Here is a 23,366-nt window from a genome sequence, read left to right as displayed (position 1 = left end):
AAGTTTCTAATGTCACTGAGAAGGTACAGTTTACGAAAGCCAAAGTCCTTTTCTGCCGTATTAAAAAGAATAAAGAAAACCCCCAACATAGCTCCATTAGAAACACCCTCAGCACTCCCACTGAATTTAAGAGTGCGTGTGCAGAGAATACAGAGCAAACACTTGTGTTCTGCATGTTCTCTAATAACTATTTCAAACACCAATGTCAATAGGAAGTTTCTTAAAAAGCTGGAGAGCGCCCCACCTTCACCATAATGTTCTGAAGGCCAATACTGGAAGCCGACACATCGTACAGGATTCCACTCATTAACAGTAATTCCTTAAGACTTAAAACTAATGCATTAATCACGTTAATGATAATCCATTAATGTGAAGAACCTGAAGATAAAAAGGTAGAATAAGGGACATGCTCTGTAGCAAGTGTTACAGTTTTAGGGTAATACCAAGTTACAAAATCAGTCTATAGACTGACTAGATGATTAACCATGTCAGCAGAGTGTACAAAGTGAATAACATGGTTTAGGAGAGCAGAAGATGATGGCATAGAATATTAATGTTTGTACACATAGGGATTGGTTTGCATGGAGGGTGTAATTTGGAAAGGTGACTCTAGATGGTTGCTTCTTGAAATCAGGCCCAAAGTATTAACGGACCAAAATCATAAATGTTTTATTTAAAGAGTGATACACTTGTTTACGTTGTGGCAGAATGGTCCCTACGTACTGATCTTGATATCTTTATATCAGAGGGCAGTAATGCCACCACTTTAAACACTTCCAGTTAATTATCACCAGAACATTTTGATAACGACAGTGTATTTTGTAATATGAACAAAATGGGGGAAAAATAATAAAAGAGTTTAGAAAAAAAAGGCCAAACAAACCCTGGGAGCACTGACTTCAACAAGTTCAACAAATATTCAAGCCACATTTAATAACTTTTTGAAACTAGTATCAAAGTAAAGAGTATATAGTCAAAATACAGAAATAAAGTTGAGTGAGAGGAAACAGCCTGATGATGAGATCAAACAAAAGTTAAACAGAACAGATTAATATAAACAAGTTAGCCGAAAGGTCGCTTTGCTTTGTGTAGCAGTATTTCAACAATTCCTTTCCTCAATAGCCAGCTTAGAAGGAAGAGCTAATCTGAAAAAAAAAGATATGCATCACTTTAAAATCCTGCTGTACGTGTTACTGTGATTGTTTGTAGAAACAGCATCACCCCAATTTGCAACCTATGTTAATTTCTTATTAAATAAAACATAGCAGATTTTTTTTTGTAAGAAAACAAACGTTCAGAACGAAGTGTCTGCATTCAGCTTTCCATTACACATACATTTATCTTTCTCTTGGCTATGAATTCCTTTATTTGTGAACTGCAAATGATTAGAATTTGCTTACACTTCCAAACCTTTTGTTTGTCATAGATACTTCACTTCTAAAAGCGTCTGATGTAGCACTCACTAATTACAGAATTACAAAAGGTAGAATAAGGCTTTCCCTGCTCAGAAATTTGCATTTTTGGTAAAGGTAACAATATATCGGCTTCACTAACACCCTAATAATAGGCATACATTAAATTTTCTATCACCATTCTTCCAAAGAAAAAAAGAAAGACTAAGAGATGTGTGCAATTGGTTTTTGCTTAGTATAAAATTTTCCAATCGGAACTCATTTTGCTACAATAAACACTATGAATTACATATAACCATATGTAGAAAATAATGTGCCAGGCTTTAGAAAAAAATTTTGATTAGCAGATGACAGTTCTGTAGTGCTATTGTGTACTATCCTGTAAGCCCAGAGATTAAAGAAAAGCAAAAAAACCCAAAATTAACCAACCCAGATTTGATGCACGTTTGGCATCAAGTGTATGTTATGATCTTGGACTCAGTATGCTCATTATATGGTTGATAAATGTAAAGTACCAGATTTTTCCACATGAGATAGCAGGTAGTTGGTGCATACATTTCAGACAAGAGAACTAGGATTTCTTTAATCTGAGACGGGATCCATAACCTATTGTTAAAATGTCCAAAGTGTGCAATAATAAGGCAGATTTCTTATTACACCACCTCTTAAGATACTCATTGTTTGATGAAACAAACAAGGTGCTTTAAAACAGCAGAGTAATAGGATACAAACGAGTGCCAGAATGGAGGAAAACTGCTAAAGTGGGAACCGCCCTTTCTTTCACAATGAGAAATAAAGAACTTTTGTATCTGATGTTTGAAAGGTTTTTAACCGATATTCAGTATCAGGTGATTCCTGAAGTGTGGGCAAGATACCAGGTTTCTGGTACTGGCCATTTCTAATGTTATTTAAATATTCACATCATGCAGTAAAGCAGTTTCACACACTGCAATGTAATGGAAAATACTTCCTAAACTGAATCAGAACTGAGACCCAAAGCAGAACCAGTAAATAAATATCTCGCATATATGTCAAACTATATTCTTCAAACAAAACCTTACATCTTATCAAAGAAGTCAGAAGGTACTAACAAAAATTGTATGCTTTCTACTATAATACTGTTAAGTTTCCATGGCTGAGAATGTCCCATTAATTTTTTCTGCCTTTTTAAATTAGTTGCCAGTAGAAATTCAAACACAGAAATAAAATGCATATATATGAGAGCACTGGCTCAGCGAGATATCAAATATACAGCATTCTAGTGTCAAAAGTACAGGCAGAATTGTCCAAGATTTCTTGGTGAAAAAGGGGCATTTGAGGAGTAAAAATTCTACTTAACAATCACTCACATTTTAACAGTGCATTAATTATAACAAAAGCTGGATGATAAGTGAGCAACAGAGTCATAATGTTCAGTGTTCATAGCAGAATTTTATCCTCTGCTCATTTAAATGAGGTTGGACACATATACTCATGTATGTGAAACTTTAAGTAGCTTTTTTTTTTCAATTTCTTCAGGATTCTTGCAAGAGGCAAAGTTGTGACATTGAATTGCGTTGGATGATAGTACAAGGTGGTGTTGATAGAAGTCTTCCTTTCGACACTGTGCCTCTGGCTTGTCAAAGGGATGATTAGTCCTACAATCTTGTTTGACCTATTCTTTTGCCTCTAGGAAAAGGGTTTCTTGAGGATACAGTTTTACCTCCAGTAATGATTTATTTGGATCCAGCTGAGTCACCTGTGAAGACAAGAACAGGAAGATACATGTAAGTAGGCTTTTTGAACTTTTTATTTTCACAGGGGAGAAAATTTTGAGTCCCTCCGTCAGTGAGAACTGAAGTTGTGAGTATGAATTCCCAGGATGCAGATGAAGAAATATATACTGTATATTGTGTGTGGTTATTATTATTATTTTGTAATAACAAAAAACAGAATAATAATAAACAGAATTCACTAGATTAATTCCAAGAAGGTCTGGTTTTCTACCATAAACCAATGTGTGAGTATACGTTTTTGTCACAGTTAAGATCTTTTGGAAGGATTACTAGAATGCGAGTTAAGATGAAAAATAAAACCGTAGTCCCAGAAAAGTGTCCTAAAATTTCAATCAAGCTGATGGTGCAAGCAGCACAGCCAGTCAAACGTGATCTCTCCATTGAAAGGGGAAACTTTTTCTGCCTTTATTTTCCTACTTCCTTTCTTGCTCTGAGTCACATGGTGAAGCACCTAACTTTCACTCACTGTGATGCTTATCAGCCACCTCAGCACACCTAGGCTGGGAGAAAACTGTCCACTTTTATCGGTTTGGTTATTTTCTGTCATGCTAGTGAGTTTAACCGGTGAACACACAAGTCCAGACAACTTCCCATGCAGTGCGAGGTAAGTAGAAAAAGCATTAAGCATTAAGGAGAAGGGAGGAAGCAGGGCCCTCCTCCTTTCTTTGGGAGTGAGATGCTAAATCAGCTCACCATACGGTGAAACTGCATCTCAACCCAACTATTGAAATATATGCTATAATGCATGCGTGTGTGTATATATATGCATTATAAGTACTATGTGTTTACATATCATTTATGTAGACACTTGCGTGTGTACATTTGCATTATAGGATTGTTCCCTGGAATCCTGACTCCTCGTTGGATTTGTAAAGGTATTTAGGCAATCGCTTGTGCAGGTGGGTGTACAGGAGAATTCCAGGGAGAGTTAAATGCCACGCCATTTGGAAAGTAGCGATACAGGCACTATCTGCACCATTATTGCTAAAGTTCTTCAGCATTCAGATCTCAGTGCCAAACCCTGCAAGCTGCTCAACATCCTGACTGTCCCATTACCGACCTTCGCTTAAGGCAGATAAGGAATTCTCAGTTTATAGTCAGAAACTTTTGTGTTGAGGATTCTATTTAGAAGCTAGACTGCTGCCTATAGGATAAATCTCTTCCGTGAAAATAAAATTTAACTGTAAATACTACATAATATTATTTATATAGACAAAATAATGACAAGGGTCCTAGTGTCCTTCAGACATTCAGGTTCACATGCCAACACTGTGATGTCCTTCAGAAGACGACTGCAAAGCTTCTTACAGAAAGATGAACATTATTTTTAAAAATCCTGCCATCTTCTGAAATACTCCATTTCCATTTTTAAACTTATTTTCCCTGGTAATTCTGTTTTAGTTCATTTTGCTGTGTGAGCACACTAGTTATCAGAAGTTTGCTTCTGAATAACAGATTACTAGTCTTATGCTATAGGCATAAATGCAAATGCATACCGATAAACATATTTTCCAAAGTTAATTTTGTTTGATCATATCATGCCACTGCTTTCTTAAATTATTCTTTGAAAGCATCAAGTGTCAAGCACACCAAATGCTAACAAATTAATAAGAAACACTAAATGTATTTTTTCTTAAAAGCATAACTTGCGAATCCTTTTACCATTAATAAAACCAATATTGCTTGTTTTTCTCTCCCCCCCAACTAAATCAGGCAAATTTAAAATATATTTCTATTTCTATTCCTTTTTTGGATAATTGCAGAAAATTCATTATTTAAACAAATATTAAAAGCTTATAACTTCCTAAGTCCATTGAAATCAATGTAATTTCACCTCTCTGACTGCAATAGATTTAAAAAAAAAAAAAAAAAAAACCCAGACAGATGCATTATTTTGATGCCCAAAGCAGGAACATATTATCTTAAACTTCATGTACCATGGTGAGCTATTGCTAAATGTCTGAAGAGAAAAATAATTTATAAAAACCAGGCTCAATTTTAGATTCCTATTATCTACAGTCCAATTATGCATTCCTGCACAGATGCTGCTTAAATTATTGAAAGGTTATTATCTTAGAAAGCAAAGCTGTTATGTAAAAAACAGCCAAAGTAGTGCATTTAAGTTTGTGATTACAGAAGTATGCTAATGAAGTATCTTGTTGCACTTTTTAATGTTTTGGTATTCTGCTACAGTCCGTTATTGCACATAGGCACAGACAGTGAGGTGAATAGGGGTCTCTGCAATTCACAGCACATGAGGTATTGCGCACTGGAGAAGCAATTTTCCTTCTTTTCAGTTCAAGCAAGTATCTAATTAGACACCTCTATTTTCAAATCCTGCAACCTTTTTTTGCAAGAAAGCTAGGAAAGACAGAACAAGCCTCTTCTACATTTGGAAAAAAAAATCTGAAAAGCAAGCCTAAGCAATGAAAACAATCTTCCAGACTGTAACCACATGGAAACCCATTATTCACTTGAGTGTAATTCAAGATACGTATCCTAGTCTAAACTCTAAGGTTTGCAAACTTCCGAGTACCTTCAATAATAACAACGCATGATGGCCCTTCCTCAACGGCTTCGTACTTAGAAGGCTAGCTAAAAGCATTCTGGAGTACCTGCAGCAAAAGGACTGTGCAGCTTTTCACCATAATTTCAGTGTGCTGCTAATTCACTGAGGGACAGCAGAGTTTGCAAATGTTTACACCATTACCCAATTAACTAACAATATGGCTCCTACATCTGTCAACAAACAAAGCTGTTGTTGCTTTGTTTTAGCTCCTTGGCATTTTCTGTTCATATGGGTCGCCATTGTACTTAATTATCACACCATAACCCTTCTGCAGCTTCTACTTTGTTATTTGTGGTTTGTAAATATGCTGTTTACTACGAAGAATGGAAGCCTTATTAGTGAACACACCTCCTACCAAAGGAAATGGTTTCTCTTGTAAATATATGAAATATAAGGCCTAAAATGCTTTGTAACTTAAGAGTATTTTAAAACAGAATTAGAAACCAAAGAATGATGTATAATAGAGATCAGAGGACCCTGGAAGAGCTGTAGCCTGCAAAAGCGTGTCCAATGTAGTGTTTTAATGAGTTTTATTAACTTACATATATTTATGTGGATTATTTCATAATGAAAAGTATTAAAATACCTTCATCTTTAAATCTGTATACCTTGTTTCATTACCATTAGGATAAATTCAGGAGTCCACTTCAGTTCTGACAATCCTTTGCTCTGATGTCATTGCACAGCACTGCTCAAAACAGCCCTGAGCGTTACTTAAGTTACATTGTCCAAAACCCCAACACCTTTATTTTTTAAAGTTTGGGGTTTTTTGTACATTGTTGGCAATTAAACAGGAAATCATTCAAGCATGGTTTGTATGCAGAATCTGATTTGGTCCTGTTGAACTCAACACTATTACATAGGAACTCAGGTGGTGAAATTAATGCTTTCTTGATTAAGGTTGCAAAATTCACCAAATTAAGCATTCAGCATCTGTTAAAGGCCTAAACAAATGCTAAAAGCATAGTGTTTCTCTGTATTTTCAGGTCCTACAATATCTGACTTTCTACCAGTCGCATGCGCTCTGAGAGTCCGCTCACGTGTCACGTGGTGATACCAGCTGATAAGGTGAATGTATTTTAAAAATACATTTTGTGGGTTTGCTAAGGTAAGTACTTTATAATGAAGCATAAACTAAAACCCCTTAAAAAGAGGCGCTAAGCTGTTCCAAATTTGTGTAGTGAAGAGGGTGGCAGAGGAAGGACACAAAGTTCAGATGCTGAGAGAGTGTAACTCAAGTGACAGCAAAATTACTAATACTCAGGCTCACAGAATTCTGCAGAGTAACATGCGTGCACATTCAGGGCTGCCCCAAAGCCAAAGCAGACAGTGCCCTGGGAGTTTTCATCTTCAGGCAAATGACTTTCTATGCAAACTTTAACAGTTCCCTCTCTCCAGGGAAGACCCCTTCTAGCAACATGCCCCGAGGATGGTAACAGGACCGTATTTCTATCAGTGTGAGATCTTGCCATTGTTTAAGGTGGTAGAACAATACTTTTCTTCCCACGACCGACACACTTTTACAGGACCTTACATTTTGGTGCACTTGAGCCAAGACTCCATCTTTTAATGTAAAGAGCTTCATTGTGTAACTGATGTTGGTTCGATGCACAGGAAATGTATTATTTTAACAGATACTTGTTTAAATGAATTCTGTGGTAATTATTTCTGCTAAGCACTAGCTGGTTGGTTTGAAGTACTTCTGCAGTACTTTGAAGACTGAATGATTTAAGATACACAAAACCAAAAGACAGCAATGTTAACGCTAGTAATTCTGCAAGAATGCAGTAGCTACTTATACTTTATTCTGAATAAATTCCTTGGGTTTTTAAATGACACAGTAATGAAAATTAATACTACTTTAAACAACATTTTAATACATTTTTGTAGCAAAATCTTTCCTTCTAGAACAATTTTCTTATTAATTCTATCTTTACCTTTGCTGACCTATCTGTTCTATTACACATTCACATCCTGAACAGCTGTACTTTTACCATTTTAAAGGTGTGGCTCCTTACCCTCCCTAACTCTGCAGGGAAAAGATAAATACAAAAACATGGCTTAATGCCCAGGAAGGTCATTTAAAAGTAAGGAATCAAATACACAATTATTATGACACTTATGCAAGCAGTAAATATCACACCCTTCACCTTTCTCTACACCCTAGGACAAGGATCCGATTCCTGAGTAGCACAGCCTCTATACCACTTACACACGCATGAATACATTTAATGAATCTAATGGACAAAGAGTTCTTTTACTCTCTTTCCTAATCCTCCTGAAGTATAAATGCAATAGCAATTACTTAAAGGCACACCTGGTAAAGTACCAGATCTGTTTAAAAAACTATATTTTCAGAATGACACACAAACGAATACAGTGAATCCTTTCTACCTATTGAAATATCTGAGTTATACAGATAATATCCTCAACTTGAGCATCAAACAAAGGTAGGGTTACTTTATAGAAATATATGCAATTAGATTTGGTTTAGTTGAATAAACTTGGAGATAATTTACATCTGAATTGAAGAAAGCTGTCACAAATAAGGAAAAATATGTCATAGTAAAAGACTTCTAGTCTCGTTCTAAGTGCAAAGCTTTAATCCAGATATGTCATGCTCTTGTTTATTACCTTATTTCTCGTAAGAGATTTTCTCAAAACAGTATTTTCGATTAAGCATATTTTAAAAATACATTTACTAAGCAAAGTAACAGATGTTGATAAAACAGAAAATTGTGATGTTATATCCTCCTGTTTGAGCACACTTTCCACTTTCTTAGAAAAAGCCGTGCAGCTCTCTGAGATACCCGACATGCCACCAATCTTTACAAAGTGTAAATTTTCGTTCACTTAACACAATTCATATCAGAAAAGAATCTGCTGCATAGATTTTCATCAGTGAAGGCTGATAAATCTGGCTTGCATTACTTGCCTTTTTAGACAGTAAATTAAGATAGCAACTGTGTTCTCCTCTTCTATAAAATACTAAGCATAATGGCAGGACAGTGTAAGTAATAAAGATAAGCCCACACCCAGTGTTGCTATATTTGTCTAGTGACACCGGGACTATCTGGTGCTTTTCTAAAAGTCCAACATTATGAATTCATGATTCTACATGAAAATTTGATTTTTTTAAAATTGGGAAAAATAGCTTATGTTTGTGGAACAAAGCTTAAAAAGCCACAAACACTAATCATTCTTGCACCAAAACTAAATACCATCCCAAGTGTCAATTATGTTTAAAAAACCCCCAAACCAATCCAAAACCCAACCCCACCACATTTACCCAAATCCTGTGACTTTTTAAAGTGGATTGTAGAAGAAATATAAATCGGGTTTATCTACCTTCCAATAAAAGATGTTAGGAAATGCTGCGTACAGCAGTTCCACTTGGGTAGCTCTGAGGTAGTTCTGTGCTTCTCTTTAGCCCAAGATCAGAAATCTTGTTTGGTGATCAGTACTCCCCCAAAATATGGCCGGAATACATCCAGTTACTAACATGACTGAATATCTGGTTTGTGTTTATTTCTAAGAATTAATCTCACTGAAGATGCACTACAAAAAACCTGCGTTTTCCTCTGGCCTTTCAAACAGCTCATTTTCAATGACAAAATAACATATACACTTTTTCATCTTGGCAGGAGAAGTGAAAACACAGAAGTATTCCAATTAATTAGAGTCTCTCTCAATAATGTGACTCTTGTTGACGTGGTATTGATGGCGTTAAAGTATAACTGAAGTTGCCTTATACACCGACAGCCAGAAGTCTGAGTTGGTGTCCGTCAGAGGAGGTAGCTGCAGGTACTGAACAAGGCGATGCTGGTCTATAGTGCCAACAACTCTGAGACTGGAGGATTTCGGATTTTGAGGGAAGAGGAAGGTGCTGTAAAGCTCTCCTCAGATTTTCTGCTTTCCTCCCTTACTTTTTACTTGTTTGAAACCTTTGATCTACTTAGGAATTCTTTGTGTGGTTTTGTGGATAAAAAGAAGCCAACAGTACCCTGGAACGTGTCTTTTCCTGAAAAAGGACCTGTGGGGAGAAGAGCCCCGTCACCTGCTCCTTCACACTATTTACTTTCAGTTTTCTTGCTGAGTAGAGAAAAGGCTTAAGTACTGGCATTTACAGATGAGAGCACTTGTATGTTAAGCATCCTTTCTACTGTGCCAAGGAGCAAGGGAGTCCGTTACTTGTGGGCTATACTTGCTTAAGTAAGCTTATACTTGCTGCTAGTGTGCTTATATCAAACGAACAATTACTGATGTATTTAATTATTTTAAAATGTGCTAGCTACAAAGAAGAAAGATCATGTCCCCAGAAATACCATAGCTTTCACTGTGGATATTGATGAAGAGCTGAAAGGAAGCAAACAGCCACATCTTCTGGAAGTCTGAAAACATATAAATACATTTTGTGCTCCAAATGAACTGCAAGAACTTTGCTTTGCATACATCCCAAAGGGGAATGGATGTGAACACAGTCACTCACAGGAGAATGACCCGGGATTGGATTCATGCGCACTTAATTATAATTGCATGGAAGAACAATCCAAAAGGGGTTTTATCACAAGTTCAAAGGATTAAGATGTTCAGATACCACAGTGATATCTACAGTATAACATTGTGATTGGTAGATAGGTAAATAGAATAAAAAGCGCGCCTAAAACTGCTTTGGTGATTTAGTCTGATGTATTACTTATGCAATTACCAAAACAGCAGGAGATCATTAAATTTTCTGGTAACCAGACACAGCATTCTTAGTATCATACTATTACAAAGGCTTTTTATTGGTATTTTATCATTACATTTTCTTCCTATGAGGGGGGAAAAACCCCACAAAATTGACATTAAGGATAAATTCTGGGGAAAAAGTACAAAATACCTTAAGCCCAGTTTACGCTGGATAATACCATATGCAACAGCAAAGCTCTGTGGCTTAACTACGGCATCTTCCTGTGAACAATAACACACCTCCCCTGAAATAAATGTTTTGTAAAATGGGGCAGTGCTGATTAAAAGAACGCTTTTGGTCACAGCGATGTGCTTGGGTGGACTATATCAATCACATGGTTGGCATTACTCATTGGGTTAACTAATGAGGAAGACTTAACTGAAAGTTCACATACCGCATTGAGTATTCAGTGTTGTGGTGAACGCTTGCTTACTTTAGTGAGCCTGAAGTAAAATAGCTCATCTGAAATGCACACCTATTTCCTGAAATTGGTTAAACGTTCCCCATATTCAAACAGAGTTATTGTAAGAGATCAGAAACTATATTGACTTATAGAATGTAATTCTATTTCTTTTTAAAATAAGCTTACATCTGTGACATGAGGAAGACATTCCATCCATCTCCTTTCAGTGACTTGATACACGAAGAGCTTTAATCTTTCTCTTTGGGTGTCATAGTTATGCAAAGACACCAGGTCCGAAAAGACAGATCAAGCCTGTCTTTCTTGGAAGAAAACATTATGAAAAATCCCTCTGTAATACTTACAGAATTTTTCACTACCTATATGGAAATTATATTTCCACAAAAGTAAACATCACATATCAAGAAGCAAAATCTACTCAATATTCTCTAAAGTATTGCCATTGACTTCAGTAGGACAAGAATATCACCTACTCCCTTTGTTGGTGCTGACCGAAAGACTGTGATACTGCTCTTTGTGAGCAACAAACTTGTTAAATGCAGTAAAACCCAAGGGTTGCAAATGCTTCAGCGTTCTCGCTGCAGAGACACGTGGTCCATTTCTCTTGCACTCAAGCGTAATCAGTCCAATCGTTCTACTGTTACAAGTCATCAGGAAGAACGATCAGAAATCATGCTTCTAAAAAAGGCATGGGAATATGTTAGTCTGGTATGGCCAATTTGCTTAGGCAACTTCTCAGTGTCTTAACTAAACTAAACATAACTGCTTGAATAAATAAAATAACATATCCTGAAAAGAGAGGAAAGACAAGGGCAGGTAGTGTTGACTTAAGGATAGCTGTAAATGACAAGAGGAGGGACGTCTACCTCTGTAGGTGGCTATGGCCTTGTGTAAACTAGATCAGAGCTGACAAACACATGCCACCATCAGATCTATATTGACCTGAAAATTTTTAAATTATGTGAATTAAAAGAGATGAGTACTATTTTACATGGTAAAAAACATAGATATCAGTAACTGAAATGTCTGGAAAAATTACATGGATCACATGTTAAATTTTCCCTGCACTTACAAAAACATTCTCAAATTTTTTAACACATCAGAAAAATATTTCATTAATCTGAAATCCTCCTTTGCCGTAAAACACATATTCAAGCTACCTTCCTGATTTATGTGAAGTCACTAGAAGTGCTATGGGGTATAACCATGACACTGCATGAATCCTTTCTCATGATAACATCTTTCTTCCATCTTTCTATCAAGATGATGATTAGGGGAAAGAATGTTAAAAGCCAGAGATGGTCCTGGACATGTAACTCTTTAATGAACTATTTAAAGAGTTTAAACACCACCTAATGAGTTTAAAAGTAGGTTATCTGAAGGAAGTAGTTTGCACTGGGTGAAAGGCAGGATAATCCTTACAAAGAATGGCTTCTAGAACTGATAGACAAAATTGCCAAACTACCTGGCATAGCAATACAGGGATCGTGCTCTAACATTACCTTTCCGAGAACATCAGAGGATAGCTACCTGCTCAGATGACTATGTGTGCTCAGCGCTGCAGCTAAACTTAATATCCTGTGGCATTTTCACCACTGTGGATGCTGAAGAGGATTACTCCTGCCAGAGCACAGGAATGAATGAAATATTTGGGTTTGGAGGAATATCTTACTCTATACTCCCATATAATATTAAGAATTGTCTGGCCTTGCACTTACTGAAATCCTGATCATACTTAATTTAAATTGACATGCAATTTGAGTTAAATTTATTTTCTGCCCTTTCAAGGGAGACAGATTTTTTGTTTCTGTTTATTTAAACTGCTGTTGAAATTGGTTAATTAAAAGGATTTAAAAAATCTTAATACTCTAAACAGAGCAAACTGGTTCTGAATTATTAAGCAACATTTTAGATGCATTTAAATAACCTTAAGTGACTTAACTGCCACCTGATCCTAAGCTGTGGCTCAGAAAAATAAAACGTGAAATACTGTAGAAGTCTTGGCTTACCAGGGCTTCCAGATACAGTAAATAAAGAGCTTAAGTCTCTAATACCGTGTCTGCAAAAGGCATACTCTCAAATACATGACTGATGCTCCACCTTAAGGAGAAATAAGCAAAGAAATTGTAGAGTGCAATTTTGATTTTTCAGAAGAAATTAATAATTTAAGTCTTTCAAAACTAGTCTTTCAAAAGAGAGAGCATGCCACAACCTCTCTTTCTGACAGGCACCATAAAACGTTCACAAACATCATCAACCCCAGCAGGGCGGCTGAAGCCCAGTTTGGGTAAATTTGTTCTGCACATTCCTCCTGTAGTTTCAGCTAGACACGGTACACCGTCAGCTTCTTGGCAGCTGGGTGAAATGCCCAGCCCCATAGATGTTAAAGAATTTTAGGAAGACCTCTGCAGATCTCCACCACAGAAGGAAGCGAGGAACTGATCATCCGGGAAGTCTCCAGGGTACTGGGAGAAGGTGGATCTTGCAGCCGGCAGACTGAGGACTACGGAAATTAGCGTTTGGGAAGGCTTTTAAGAGGAAGGGACTTAGAAGAAATAGTGAATGAGAAGGTTGACTGAGTATGCTAATATGCTTAGGGTAAGCTCTTTTTGTTAGAGTTAAACACATGTTGAAGATTAGAACAATTCTTGGAAGAAAAGGAACTATAATTCTAAAATGAGCACATACATTTAAATAGTGCACACATTTGCTTCCATAAACCCTTTGCAGGTGCATTTAAGAGTAACGCAAAGAACTTACAATACAGCTTTTCACTCAGAATACAGCTCGCCAAACATTTTCAAAGTTAGAGGTACAAGTTACCTGCTGACCCAGGTTCCCCCGGGTGATACACGCTTGTCGGTACAGCATGCAGTGCTGCCTTGGTTAAGGGACTGAGAGAGGAGGCGGTTAATATCTGATTTCAGTGCTAGTAGAAAGAACAACACAGTCAGCGACAAAGACCCAATAACAAGTCACTGCATGTGCTTAACTGCTTTGGAATGTCACTGCTGCTTTAAAATCTACAAGTAGTGTCTGGAAAAGGTTAATCTGTGTATTTACTCATGTGTAGAAGTTTGTATTTACAGTAGGGTTATGATACCAACTTTAAGTTAGCTAAGGATATCCATGTAAGCAACTGGAACATAGAACTAAGAACTAATGAATTTTTATTTACCAAAGAAGTAAAAATACTTCAACAACACTGTATCAGGACTGATGGCTTTGAAAAGTGGGTAAAAATGCTCCAACAAGTTTATTACAAGAAACTGCTGATTTGGTTGAAGATAATCCCCTTGTTTGGATAAGACAAACACTTTTGGGGGTGTGTATGTTGTAATACAGATTAGGCTAGAACAAAAAATACTAACTTGAGACGACATGTTTTCATCTTACTGCAGCAAAAACTCCAGCAAAGTAATTCTGATACTTTCAAACATATTTTTTTCAAAAATGTTACATGTAGTTTAAATAGAAACAGACATTTTAAATGCTATGGTTTCTTTGGAGCACAAGCATCCCAAGTGCTCTGTTCTTGTTGCATAGATTTCAGTGGATGTTTGTGACATGTACCATAGAGCAAAACGGTCTTGACAACTTACAGTGTATTTTTAAGAGACCTTATACCAGGAAGTCTAAGGCAATGAATATATACTTTTACTGTACTTCCAAGACATTCATCAGTGACTACTTTTTTTTTTTTTTTTGGTAAATCTATGGAGTTGCACACTTCCAACTTTCCAAACCTGGGGAACATGGCAGATGTTATTTATAGTTCTCAATGGTTATCAAACCCCTGGGGATTCTTTTTTGTCTGTTGTAGTGGTGGTGGTCACAATGGCAACCAGATTCATACATGGCCACTGAGTCAATCGGCATGAATCATTTATGTGGCTCCTCATACATGGCATTATTAGGTTGGAATCACAGAAAAAAGATGACAGGGTCTTTGCTTCCCATGCAACAGACCAATGGCTCCATATACTGCCATTAAATTCTCCTTCCTCTGCCTCAGCGTTTTCTCCCTGGCAGTTTCACAAATGTACTGAAAAGACCAGCCTGTTCTAATTTAGTCCCTTTTTTCTTTTCTACTCCTTTTTAAATTTGTTCTTATGTGAGTCATCTGATCAATTTTTGAGTTTGTTACAGAGGACTAAAATTAATAATGATGATGATGTGATTAAGTACAGAAACAGCGAGTCTAAAGTGCAAAACAAATGTAAAAAGTTAGAGTAATATACTTGCAGGGGTTTTTTGTATTAAATATGTACTAAGACATAAATATGTTACAGGGAGGGAGGTATGACTTGCAGAATATTTAAAATACAGGAAAACATTGTTTAGACTATAAAAGATTGGGGTTTTTCTGTCAAGTAAACTGAACAATCAGTAATCCTGGAAATATAGACGACTTCTAGTCTTTGGCTCCACTGGAAATGATATTACATGCTTATTATGATTAATGAGATTCCTTAAATGCTGATTTTCAGTCTGACTGATCAGGATTCTCAATATAAGACAAGGTGGAAAAAAAGCTGTAAACACTAAAGTCCTATTCACAGAGTTATGCCAAAAATTGGTCAGAAATTGCATCCACTCTGAAGGTTGTATGGTTGCTAAGGACATTATTTTGTTCCCCTTTGGAGTACTTACAAATAAGATGCCAACACAAGAGATATCTGTTACAAAACACTACTGTAAACACGCTAGTCAGAGCCTTACTTCTAGTGAACTTCCTCCAGGGGCATGGATGGGAAACAAAATGGAAAAACAACCTAAGTTACTGAGCTCCTTTGATGAAAAACGGCTTAACCAGTCGCCTGGAGATGCCCCCAGCAAACAAAACCCCGGCTGATCCAGAGCTGCCACCCTAATTTGCAGTACTGAGGCAGTAGGGCCAAAAAGCTGCTGACCGTCACCCACCACTGCTTGGTTCTGCACTGTCATCTCTGTAGTGCCTGTTACCTTCGCCCCAGGCAGGGCCCCAGGTAATTGCTGCACAGCTGGACCCACTGACTTTTACCTTTGCTGTAACAATGGCTAAATAAGAAATGAAAGTTAATTTGTAACAGAGCAGAAAACATAGATATATTTTCAGAGAATCTTAGTAACCAGCACATAAATATCTGCTGATAAATCAACAGAATTTAATTGGCTTTTGCAAGCAGTAAGCAGTATTGATTTTGAAAATCGGTCACGGCAGGCACATTATTAGAATTTCGAGGTAAGAGATATAAATGATTATTTACTGGTACTATGTAACAGGTGCATGAATAATTTATTAGAATGTACTGATTAGCTCATAACTGTATACTATCTGACACTGAGCTTTCCTTGCTCATAACATAAAATTGCATCAAAACAGCAAAACCAGAAAGATCAGAAGCACCGGCCCATAAGAGACCTAAACAGCATACTAATACCGATGCGGCTTCCTTCAGAACAGTGATGCTGGCTCAGCATATTTGGGCAGTTTTCACTGAATATGGTCCACAACTTGATGGAGGCAGAGGATTTTTTACAGTGTCACTGGAAACAGCTGTTGCAATGCAATTTTGGATGTAACATATGATAGCACTGGTAGGTTAGCACCTGGTTTGCTTACAGCCACAATGCTTGGCAGCACTCAGGCTTATCTTTTACCTTCTGTGCTATACATACTGGACATCTAACATACAGGGGTAAGAAGTAGTGGTATTTATTCCTGAAAGGTACATTTACTCACATCTCTCCTTGGAAAGGTGCCCAGCAGCTTGTACTCCTCCCAAGGATATCCCTTGGAAGCTACAAAATCAAAGACAACCTGCAGCTTGCTGCTGGCCAGGAAACGTCGCTCAAAGAATTCTCCGCTGGGTGTCCGAATACGCAGTTTACTGACGGACTCGGTGCTCTCCTCTTTCGGTTCGGGAGGTAAAGATTGCTCAAGAGAGAGCCTGATAGCCTGAGGAAGGAAAAATAACCATTTAGGTTGCAATGCTAGCAACAGGATAAAAGGACAGAAGGCTTTTCTTTTTACTTCTTCTAGAACTTCTTCAAGATGTGCCACAGTGCTCCAGAGCCATAGCTGTGTTTTATATCTCAATGACAAAATCATTTTTATTCATTCCTTAATAACAGCCCACCAGACAACTAATTAAAATAAATCCTGCTTTATAACACATATTATTAGGTCTACAGTTAATGCACGATGGGGATAAGTAATTTAATCATTTGGCAGAAAGCCTTGGAAAAAATTTGAATGAGAGAATAATTGTCCACTGGCCAATTGCTTCCTTAAAGGGTATAAATTAAAAGGCAGTAAAAGTATTTCTTTAAATGCACTTATCAAATTGCCTTCCTCTTGCACAGAGCAATTGACCATTTGCAGTGAAGACAAGACCCTTAGTGGCAGTTCAGAGTAAAAAGAATGTCTGGTACAGAGAAAGTGTCCAGTAAAAAGTATGTTCAGTATAACAAAAATGCCCCAGATTTACTAAATAAACTAAAACACTGTTAAAAGACATAATTAAAAATATCATGAAGGTACACGAAATACATAGAGTACATATAAAAACAGGAATGGTCAAAGAAGAAAACTGGGAGGGCAGAAATGGGAGCTTTAGATTTAAAGCAAGCAATTACTAATATTTGCAGGAAGGTGGTTCCAAGCACAGGTGTGCACATTTTCTGCAACAACTTGCATGAAATCAGCCCCAGAATTGCGATAACAGTACACATCTGAAAACATGCATGGTTGTCGTCCTGCTGACCTTGTGTATACTGCTGATGTCAAGATTTGAAGAGCAGGAGCCAAGACTCCGCTCTCTGCCCTCTGCCTCCGGGAGCTACTACAACACTAGTACTTTGATCAGAAGTTTTTTTTTTTTTTCATTTATGCCTATTATTACTAGACTGCTGAACAAGGTGGGCTTGATTTTCGAGGGTACTGAGCGCTGCTGGTACTCATGGACAGCCATTGGCATCTCTTAAAAATTCGATCATACTTAGAAAGCAGCCCTGTAACAATATCGCCTCACTTAAGGCAGCAGTTAATGAGAACATCGATGAATGGCGGAAGCGGCATGATCACACTGCCTCCCCTAAAATGCGCCAAAAAGACAATTCTCAAAACTGAAGAAGCAGTCAGGCAGGGATTTACCCAGATTTTCAAGAAACTTCCAAGATACACAGTTGTTATTTGTGCCTCTGAAACCTCCCCACGGTCATTTAGTAACAGAAACCGATGGAGGACGACTACATTAAAGAGAAAGGACTGGGCAGAAGCAGGATTATGAAGGCTTTTGAATAGTCTACTTCTTACACACGAATCTCTGAGCAAATTATATCTCAGTATAAATATTTATACATAGAACTTGAGTTCATTTTTGCTCATCTACTGTGAGATTATACTTTAAATAGATTCTATTTTAATTTTCTCCCTCTCCGTTCTCAACCACCTGCTTACTATCTTTCTGTTTTGACATTTCCCCACACAGTATAACAACAGATGCTACATTATTTACTGAACCCAATCAATTATATTATAGAAAAATAAACAACAGTAGCTCATTAGAGCTCTTTTCTTTGTACAAAGAGTGCGTCGCTCCCCAAAGTAACTAGTCTCCAAGGCTTCAACGTAAAATGGCAATTTACAATGGATATTCTGTACCAGCAAACCAAGTCAGAGAACAATGATGAGATGGATCACATTAATAACTCTTGGACCTGAACAAGCAATTTCAGTCTGTTGATAAAAAGGTGTTCAGTAAGTGAATAGCTCGATAGTCAGATTTTAAATATACAGAGTGAACATAAAGCCACTTCTGTAAGTAAACACTGTTGCAGAACAATTCAGTATAAGTAATCAGTATACTTGAAAATGGGGAGTGTTAGTAAACATTATTGTTAAAATCCTCTTTGTTCTACTAAGCAAACAATTCCTATTATTTTCATTACTGCACTCTACATTAAAGCAGGGAAGCCCAGGTATATTTTGATAACATGGGCCAGTCTTGCAGCCTTTGCATAACAAAATTATTTCCAAAAGGCCAAGGTATCAGGAAAGGTTCAGGAGCAGATACAATAAAGCAGTATTAATTATTGTTTCTATGCGTGCAAAATTACTTAAAAAAAAAGAAAAACATACTTCTTACTTGAATCTGAGTGTGAGCTGATTGCTCAACACTGTTACTGCTACAGCACTGATTTGCATTCGATTGCTATTAACCTCACAGAATTGCTGTCTTTCAGGTGTTCTTGACACAGTGCTCACAGTCCGGTCGTGTGCATTGCTCCTTCAGTTGCGCTTTACCTCACATTCTTGGCTTATGTTAACAACAGGAGCTAAGTAAGTCATCAGATACTGTAGGATAGGAAAGAAGAAGTGGACTGCCTCTTTCCCAAACCATTGACTATTACCGTTTGGGCTGAATTTAGTATTTACAACGCAGTACTGTTTAAAAGGTTCTTGAATGCTTCAATGGTTCAGGTTTTTTAATGCGGTTATCTTGGTCAAAAAATATATACGCAAATGGATTGCTCATACAGTCTTTTATTGGGTTTATCTCAGGGAATAATAAATGTGTTCATAGCCAACTTTTTTGCAATAGTATAATGCAATTTTTTCGTACACCAGCAAAGTACACAAGACTGAAATGTCAGTATACATTTAAGTAACGTTGGGGGGGAATAAGCAAGGCTGTGATTTATCAGGATTTCATGAGTTCCAAGGACATGAAATAAGTGGAGAATTAAATGAGAATATAATTCCAAGTTTCAAATCTCCAAAATCCATGAGAGTCAAAGCAAAGAAGTTACGTTAAGTCCACCAAAAATATTGGAACTCTGATATTTTATATAAATTAATACATATTTTAAATATTTATATTTGATACAATACTGGAAACATGCTCAGGAAATATATAGACAATAGGCATGCTGATAGAGCTTTGTATTCCTTAGCAACTTGCTCACAGAATCTTATATGCCTAGAATTCAAAGGATAACCTCCAAACAACTGTGATTTCAGTCAAGACATTTACACGTGAGTATCACTTTTTATTTTGAAAATTTTATTCAAGGGTTTCAAAGTCCTTTTCAAGTATCAGCTGTGTTTCACAGCAGTTGTGTAAGGACTTACATGTCAAGAACAGATGGAAGTATTTTAATGACTGGTCTATTTTACCTATCCTTTGAAACGTGGTGGGACTTCAGGGGAAGAAACATGGCTCTACCTCAGCCTTTTTACCATATTTTGTATTTGCCAAGAGGTGAAAAAGAGGAAGTCACCAAGGTAAGTAAATTCATGTATGTGATACTTTATGTAAATACCTACATAGACGTACAGCTAGGACAGGAGCTAGCCTAGATCTTGAAAGAGGCAGCAGGAGACATCTCTGACAGACACTGGGACCCTCAGGATTTACAAAATCAAGATAATCTACAAAATAACAGAGTTTGAGGAATACTACTCTTCACAGAGGCACATGGTTTCTATTTTCATATATAAGCCTAGAGACGTAAAGTGTTTGTTTAAACACAATTTTCATTCTAAGGAAGATTCTGTAAAAGACTCTTTAGAATTTTTAAAATGTACCATAAATCCAATTTTCTAGATTTAAAATTTTTTCTTAAATTTTTTAAAAAAGTGTTTAGTCTCCCAAATTAAATTTGGCAATTTGTTTGATCAGAATTGCAGCTAGGCTTTGTGCCACTTCCTGGAAGAAATGAAAAGGCTCCATGGTATTATATTTTTAAAGGAGTGCCTGCAGAAACAAGGTTAGAGGTTCCCAAAGATCCCACCATTCATGGAGCTTATTTCATGGACCTCCTTTTAGCAGGCCTATCTAATATCTGGCTCTAAATCAGACCCAGATGATGTTATTGTAACCCAGATGACAGAACAGAAAAGCTATTGAACCGTGGGTGAAAATGATTTAGCTGCACTACTTTTTTACATATATGGTAAGAAATTAATTAAAAAAAAATGTTCACATAAAAAGTATACTTTGAATTAAAGTTGCAATATGTGTTGAATGAAAGTTGCAATGTCCATAACCTTAATGAATCAAAAAAGTTGTCAGAAAAGGTAAGACATCCCACCTCACGTTCTTCCTCCTGTTCTTTCCGAATCTGTTCCAAGCGAAACTGCTCTGCCATTTCTCTCTCTTGCGCTTCCCTCTAATAAACACAAACAGTAATCACACATGTATCACCTCGCTTTCCACAGCTGTGTTTAACGATGTGCATTAGCTATATAAAAGTAAAGAAACTTGTCAATTTTTCTGTAGAAATTAATCTAAGAATTAGCTATATCATGCCATTTTGTAACCACTGAGGGCAATAATGGCTTCTACAGCAACTGTCTCATCTTAAGAGCAGAACGGAAGGCAGGCAATCCTCTGCGCCAGGGAGATTTCACCAGCGGTGGAGAGATTCCCATCCCAGTGTTCATGTGATCACTTCAACCTGCACATACCTTCGCTCTGTCAGCCTCCAGTGATATGCGGTACGCTTCATCCTGCTCTCTCTTCACGTTTTCTCTGGCTTCACGTTCGTCCTAAAGAAAAAAAAAAAAGGGGAGGAAACAAAAAATATCAGCAAACAGAGGAACAATACGATATACATCTTCATGTTCACCAGCACTCTTTAACCCCAGTGACTTTAAAGTATTTGACTGCCTTACTCCTCTAACCACCACTAGGAGAAATGATTTCAGAAATGCCTCAAGGGCGACCTTGGCTTTAAAAATAATGACTTACCTAAAGCTATGTTTCAATTGCTGTGTAACGGACTGGCGTGTCCAAGCGCCGGCCTGAGGGTTGGGTCTGGCAGCAAGGCTCTTTGCCCTGCCAGCTTTATCAGGGCTGTGTCCAGCGCAGACTCTGGGAACAGTGCAGCCTCCTCCCGTGCCAGCCATGCGGGGAGGGGGTCGTAGGAGGGGTATGTGTGGGCTGGTGCTGGGGAGGATCTCACCAGGATCCCACTCCTGCAGCTGACAATTTGGACAGTCTTGTAATAGGGAAGAACAGGCTGCAGTTTAAAGGATGTGGCTGGATTTTAATTCGCTCTCTGCTCAGACTGACAGCAGTAAATGGTTGTCCTGCAAAAGAAGGCCTGCTCCCAGGTCCTTCCTTGGTAAAAACACCCTCAGTAGGATCCATCCAGGGTCATGACTACTAAACATTATCCTGAGGCCTCAGTTCACATTGCGCTGAATATTATACAAAGATGAGAAAGTAGCAAGTCCTGCTCTGAAGTGTCTCAAACACACAGATGCAGGCAGAGAAGAAACATGGGGTTAGCATGCCAACTTCAAACCAGCAAACCTAGCAAAGTCTCTTATTAATGATCACAGCATAAAAAAAAAAAAGGGTTTACTAAATATATGCCACTGACAAGGCAAGGCATCGTCCATACGGTGGAGGATCAAGAAGTGGATATCCCCAAAAGCTGGAATAACTGCATGGGGGTGATGTCTGATAAAGCAAAGTGTACAATCAGTAGCTTCATACTCCACCTCTGGAGCCACAGACAGCAGCTGTTCCCCTCTGCTTACTCCTCTTACATCTTATAATCCTCCCAGAGCCCTGCAGAGGCTGCACTGGTCCCTACAAAAACCAATAAGATTTAGCTGTGAGACTGCTGGCGGGCTCGCATGGTCACCTGTAGTTACCAGTAACACAGCACTTGCACTGGGGTAATCTGTCCCCTGTATTTCATAGAAATTAAAGTCTACCACCTCCTGCTTTTTGAAGAATTACGTTAATTTTCTCATTCACCTGCAAGGTTTATTCCACACAAAGACATCATTTTGCAAAGTGATCGATTTTCTCCCCAAAAGTTCACTACTTGGCAAAAACTCAATTCTAAACAGGAAGAGCATAGGTTAGCTGTTACTATCATGTCGTGCAAACGTGCCAAGTCATTCCTCAAACAAAACTCTAACGTATTAGTGGTTAAAAAGCTCTAAAGTGGCATGCAACCACAAAAGGAAAGGACAAATTGCAGGAAAAGGTATACAACCTCCAGCTGGGAAGTTACAAGATCTTTTTAGAGGAAACTCTTCTTCCTTCTACAATCAGTTTGCCCTAAACTTAATTCACATAAGATAGAGAAAGATCACTTTGTTTAGCAAAGCTAAGACATGAGTAGAAGTAATTCTTGCAAAATGTAAGGACAATAACCACCAAATAACCCATTGCCCTCCTGGATTCTCTGGACCTTGACAAGCTTTGTGTGCTATGTTCATGGAATACCTTCAAAAATTAACTCAAACCTGATAGCGGAAACTACCCTACGTTAATATTCCATTTCTGAGAAGAGGGGGTGTTGAAATAATTAAACAGCTCTGATTTTTATGTTATCCAAAAATGAGGAAGTTTCTTGAATACACAGATGTCTTCCCAACTCTCCTCATAGATGGAATGTAACAGTAAAGGAAGAGGTTTTGTACTATCTATACTGAGACTTCTCATAC

At 37.5% G+C, this 23,366-nt stretch overlaps 1 protein-coding gene across 3 annotated transcripts in view; it reads right to left on the bottom strand.

Moving 5' to 3' along the window:
* Positions 1–913: 913 nt before the first annotated feature.
* The window catches only part of FAF1 (Fas associated factor 1), a 174,145-nt gene continuing 151,692 nt past the window's right edge, over positions 914–23,366 (bottom strand). For all 3 annotated transcript variants that reach the window (XM_075097652.1, XM_075097653.1, XM_075097651.1), the window contains 4 exons: positions 21,366–21,446; positions 20,990–21,067; positions 16,635–16,850; positions 914–3,150 (listed from right to left, as the gene is read on the bottom strand). In XM_075097652.1, coding sequence (XP_074953753.1) covers positions 3,067–3,150; positions 16,635–16,850; positions 20,990–21,067; positions 21,366–21,446 — 459 coding nt within the window. In that variant the 3' untranslated portion in view covers positions 914–3,066. The remainder of the gene's footprint in view (positions 3,151–16,634; positions 16,851–20,989; positions 21,068–21,365; positions 21,447–23,366) is intronic.

The sequence above is a fragment of the Phalacrocorax aristotelis genome, chromosome 6 (assembly GCF_949628215.1).
Source record: "Phalacrocorax aristotelis chromosome 6, bGulAri2.1, whole genome shotgun sequence".
Lineage (NCBI taxonomy): Eukaryota > Metazoa > Chordata > Aves > Suliformes > Phalacrocoracidae > Phalacrocorax > Phalacrocorax aristotelis.
Note: the sequence above shows the minus strand (reverse complement) of the source record. Positions and strands in the feature narration are given on the sequence as shown.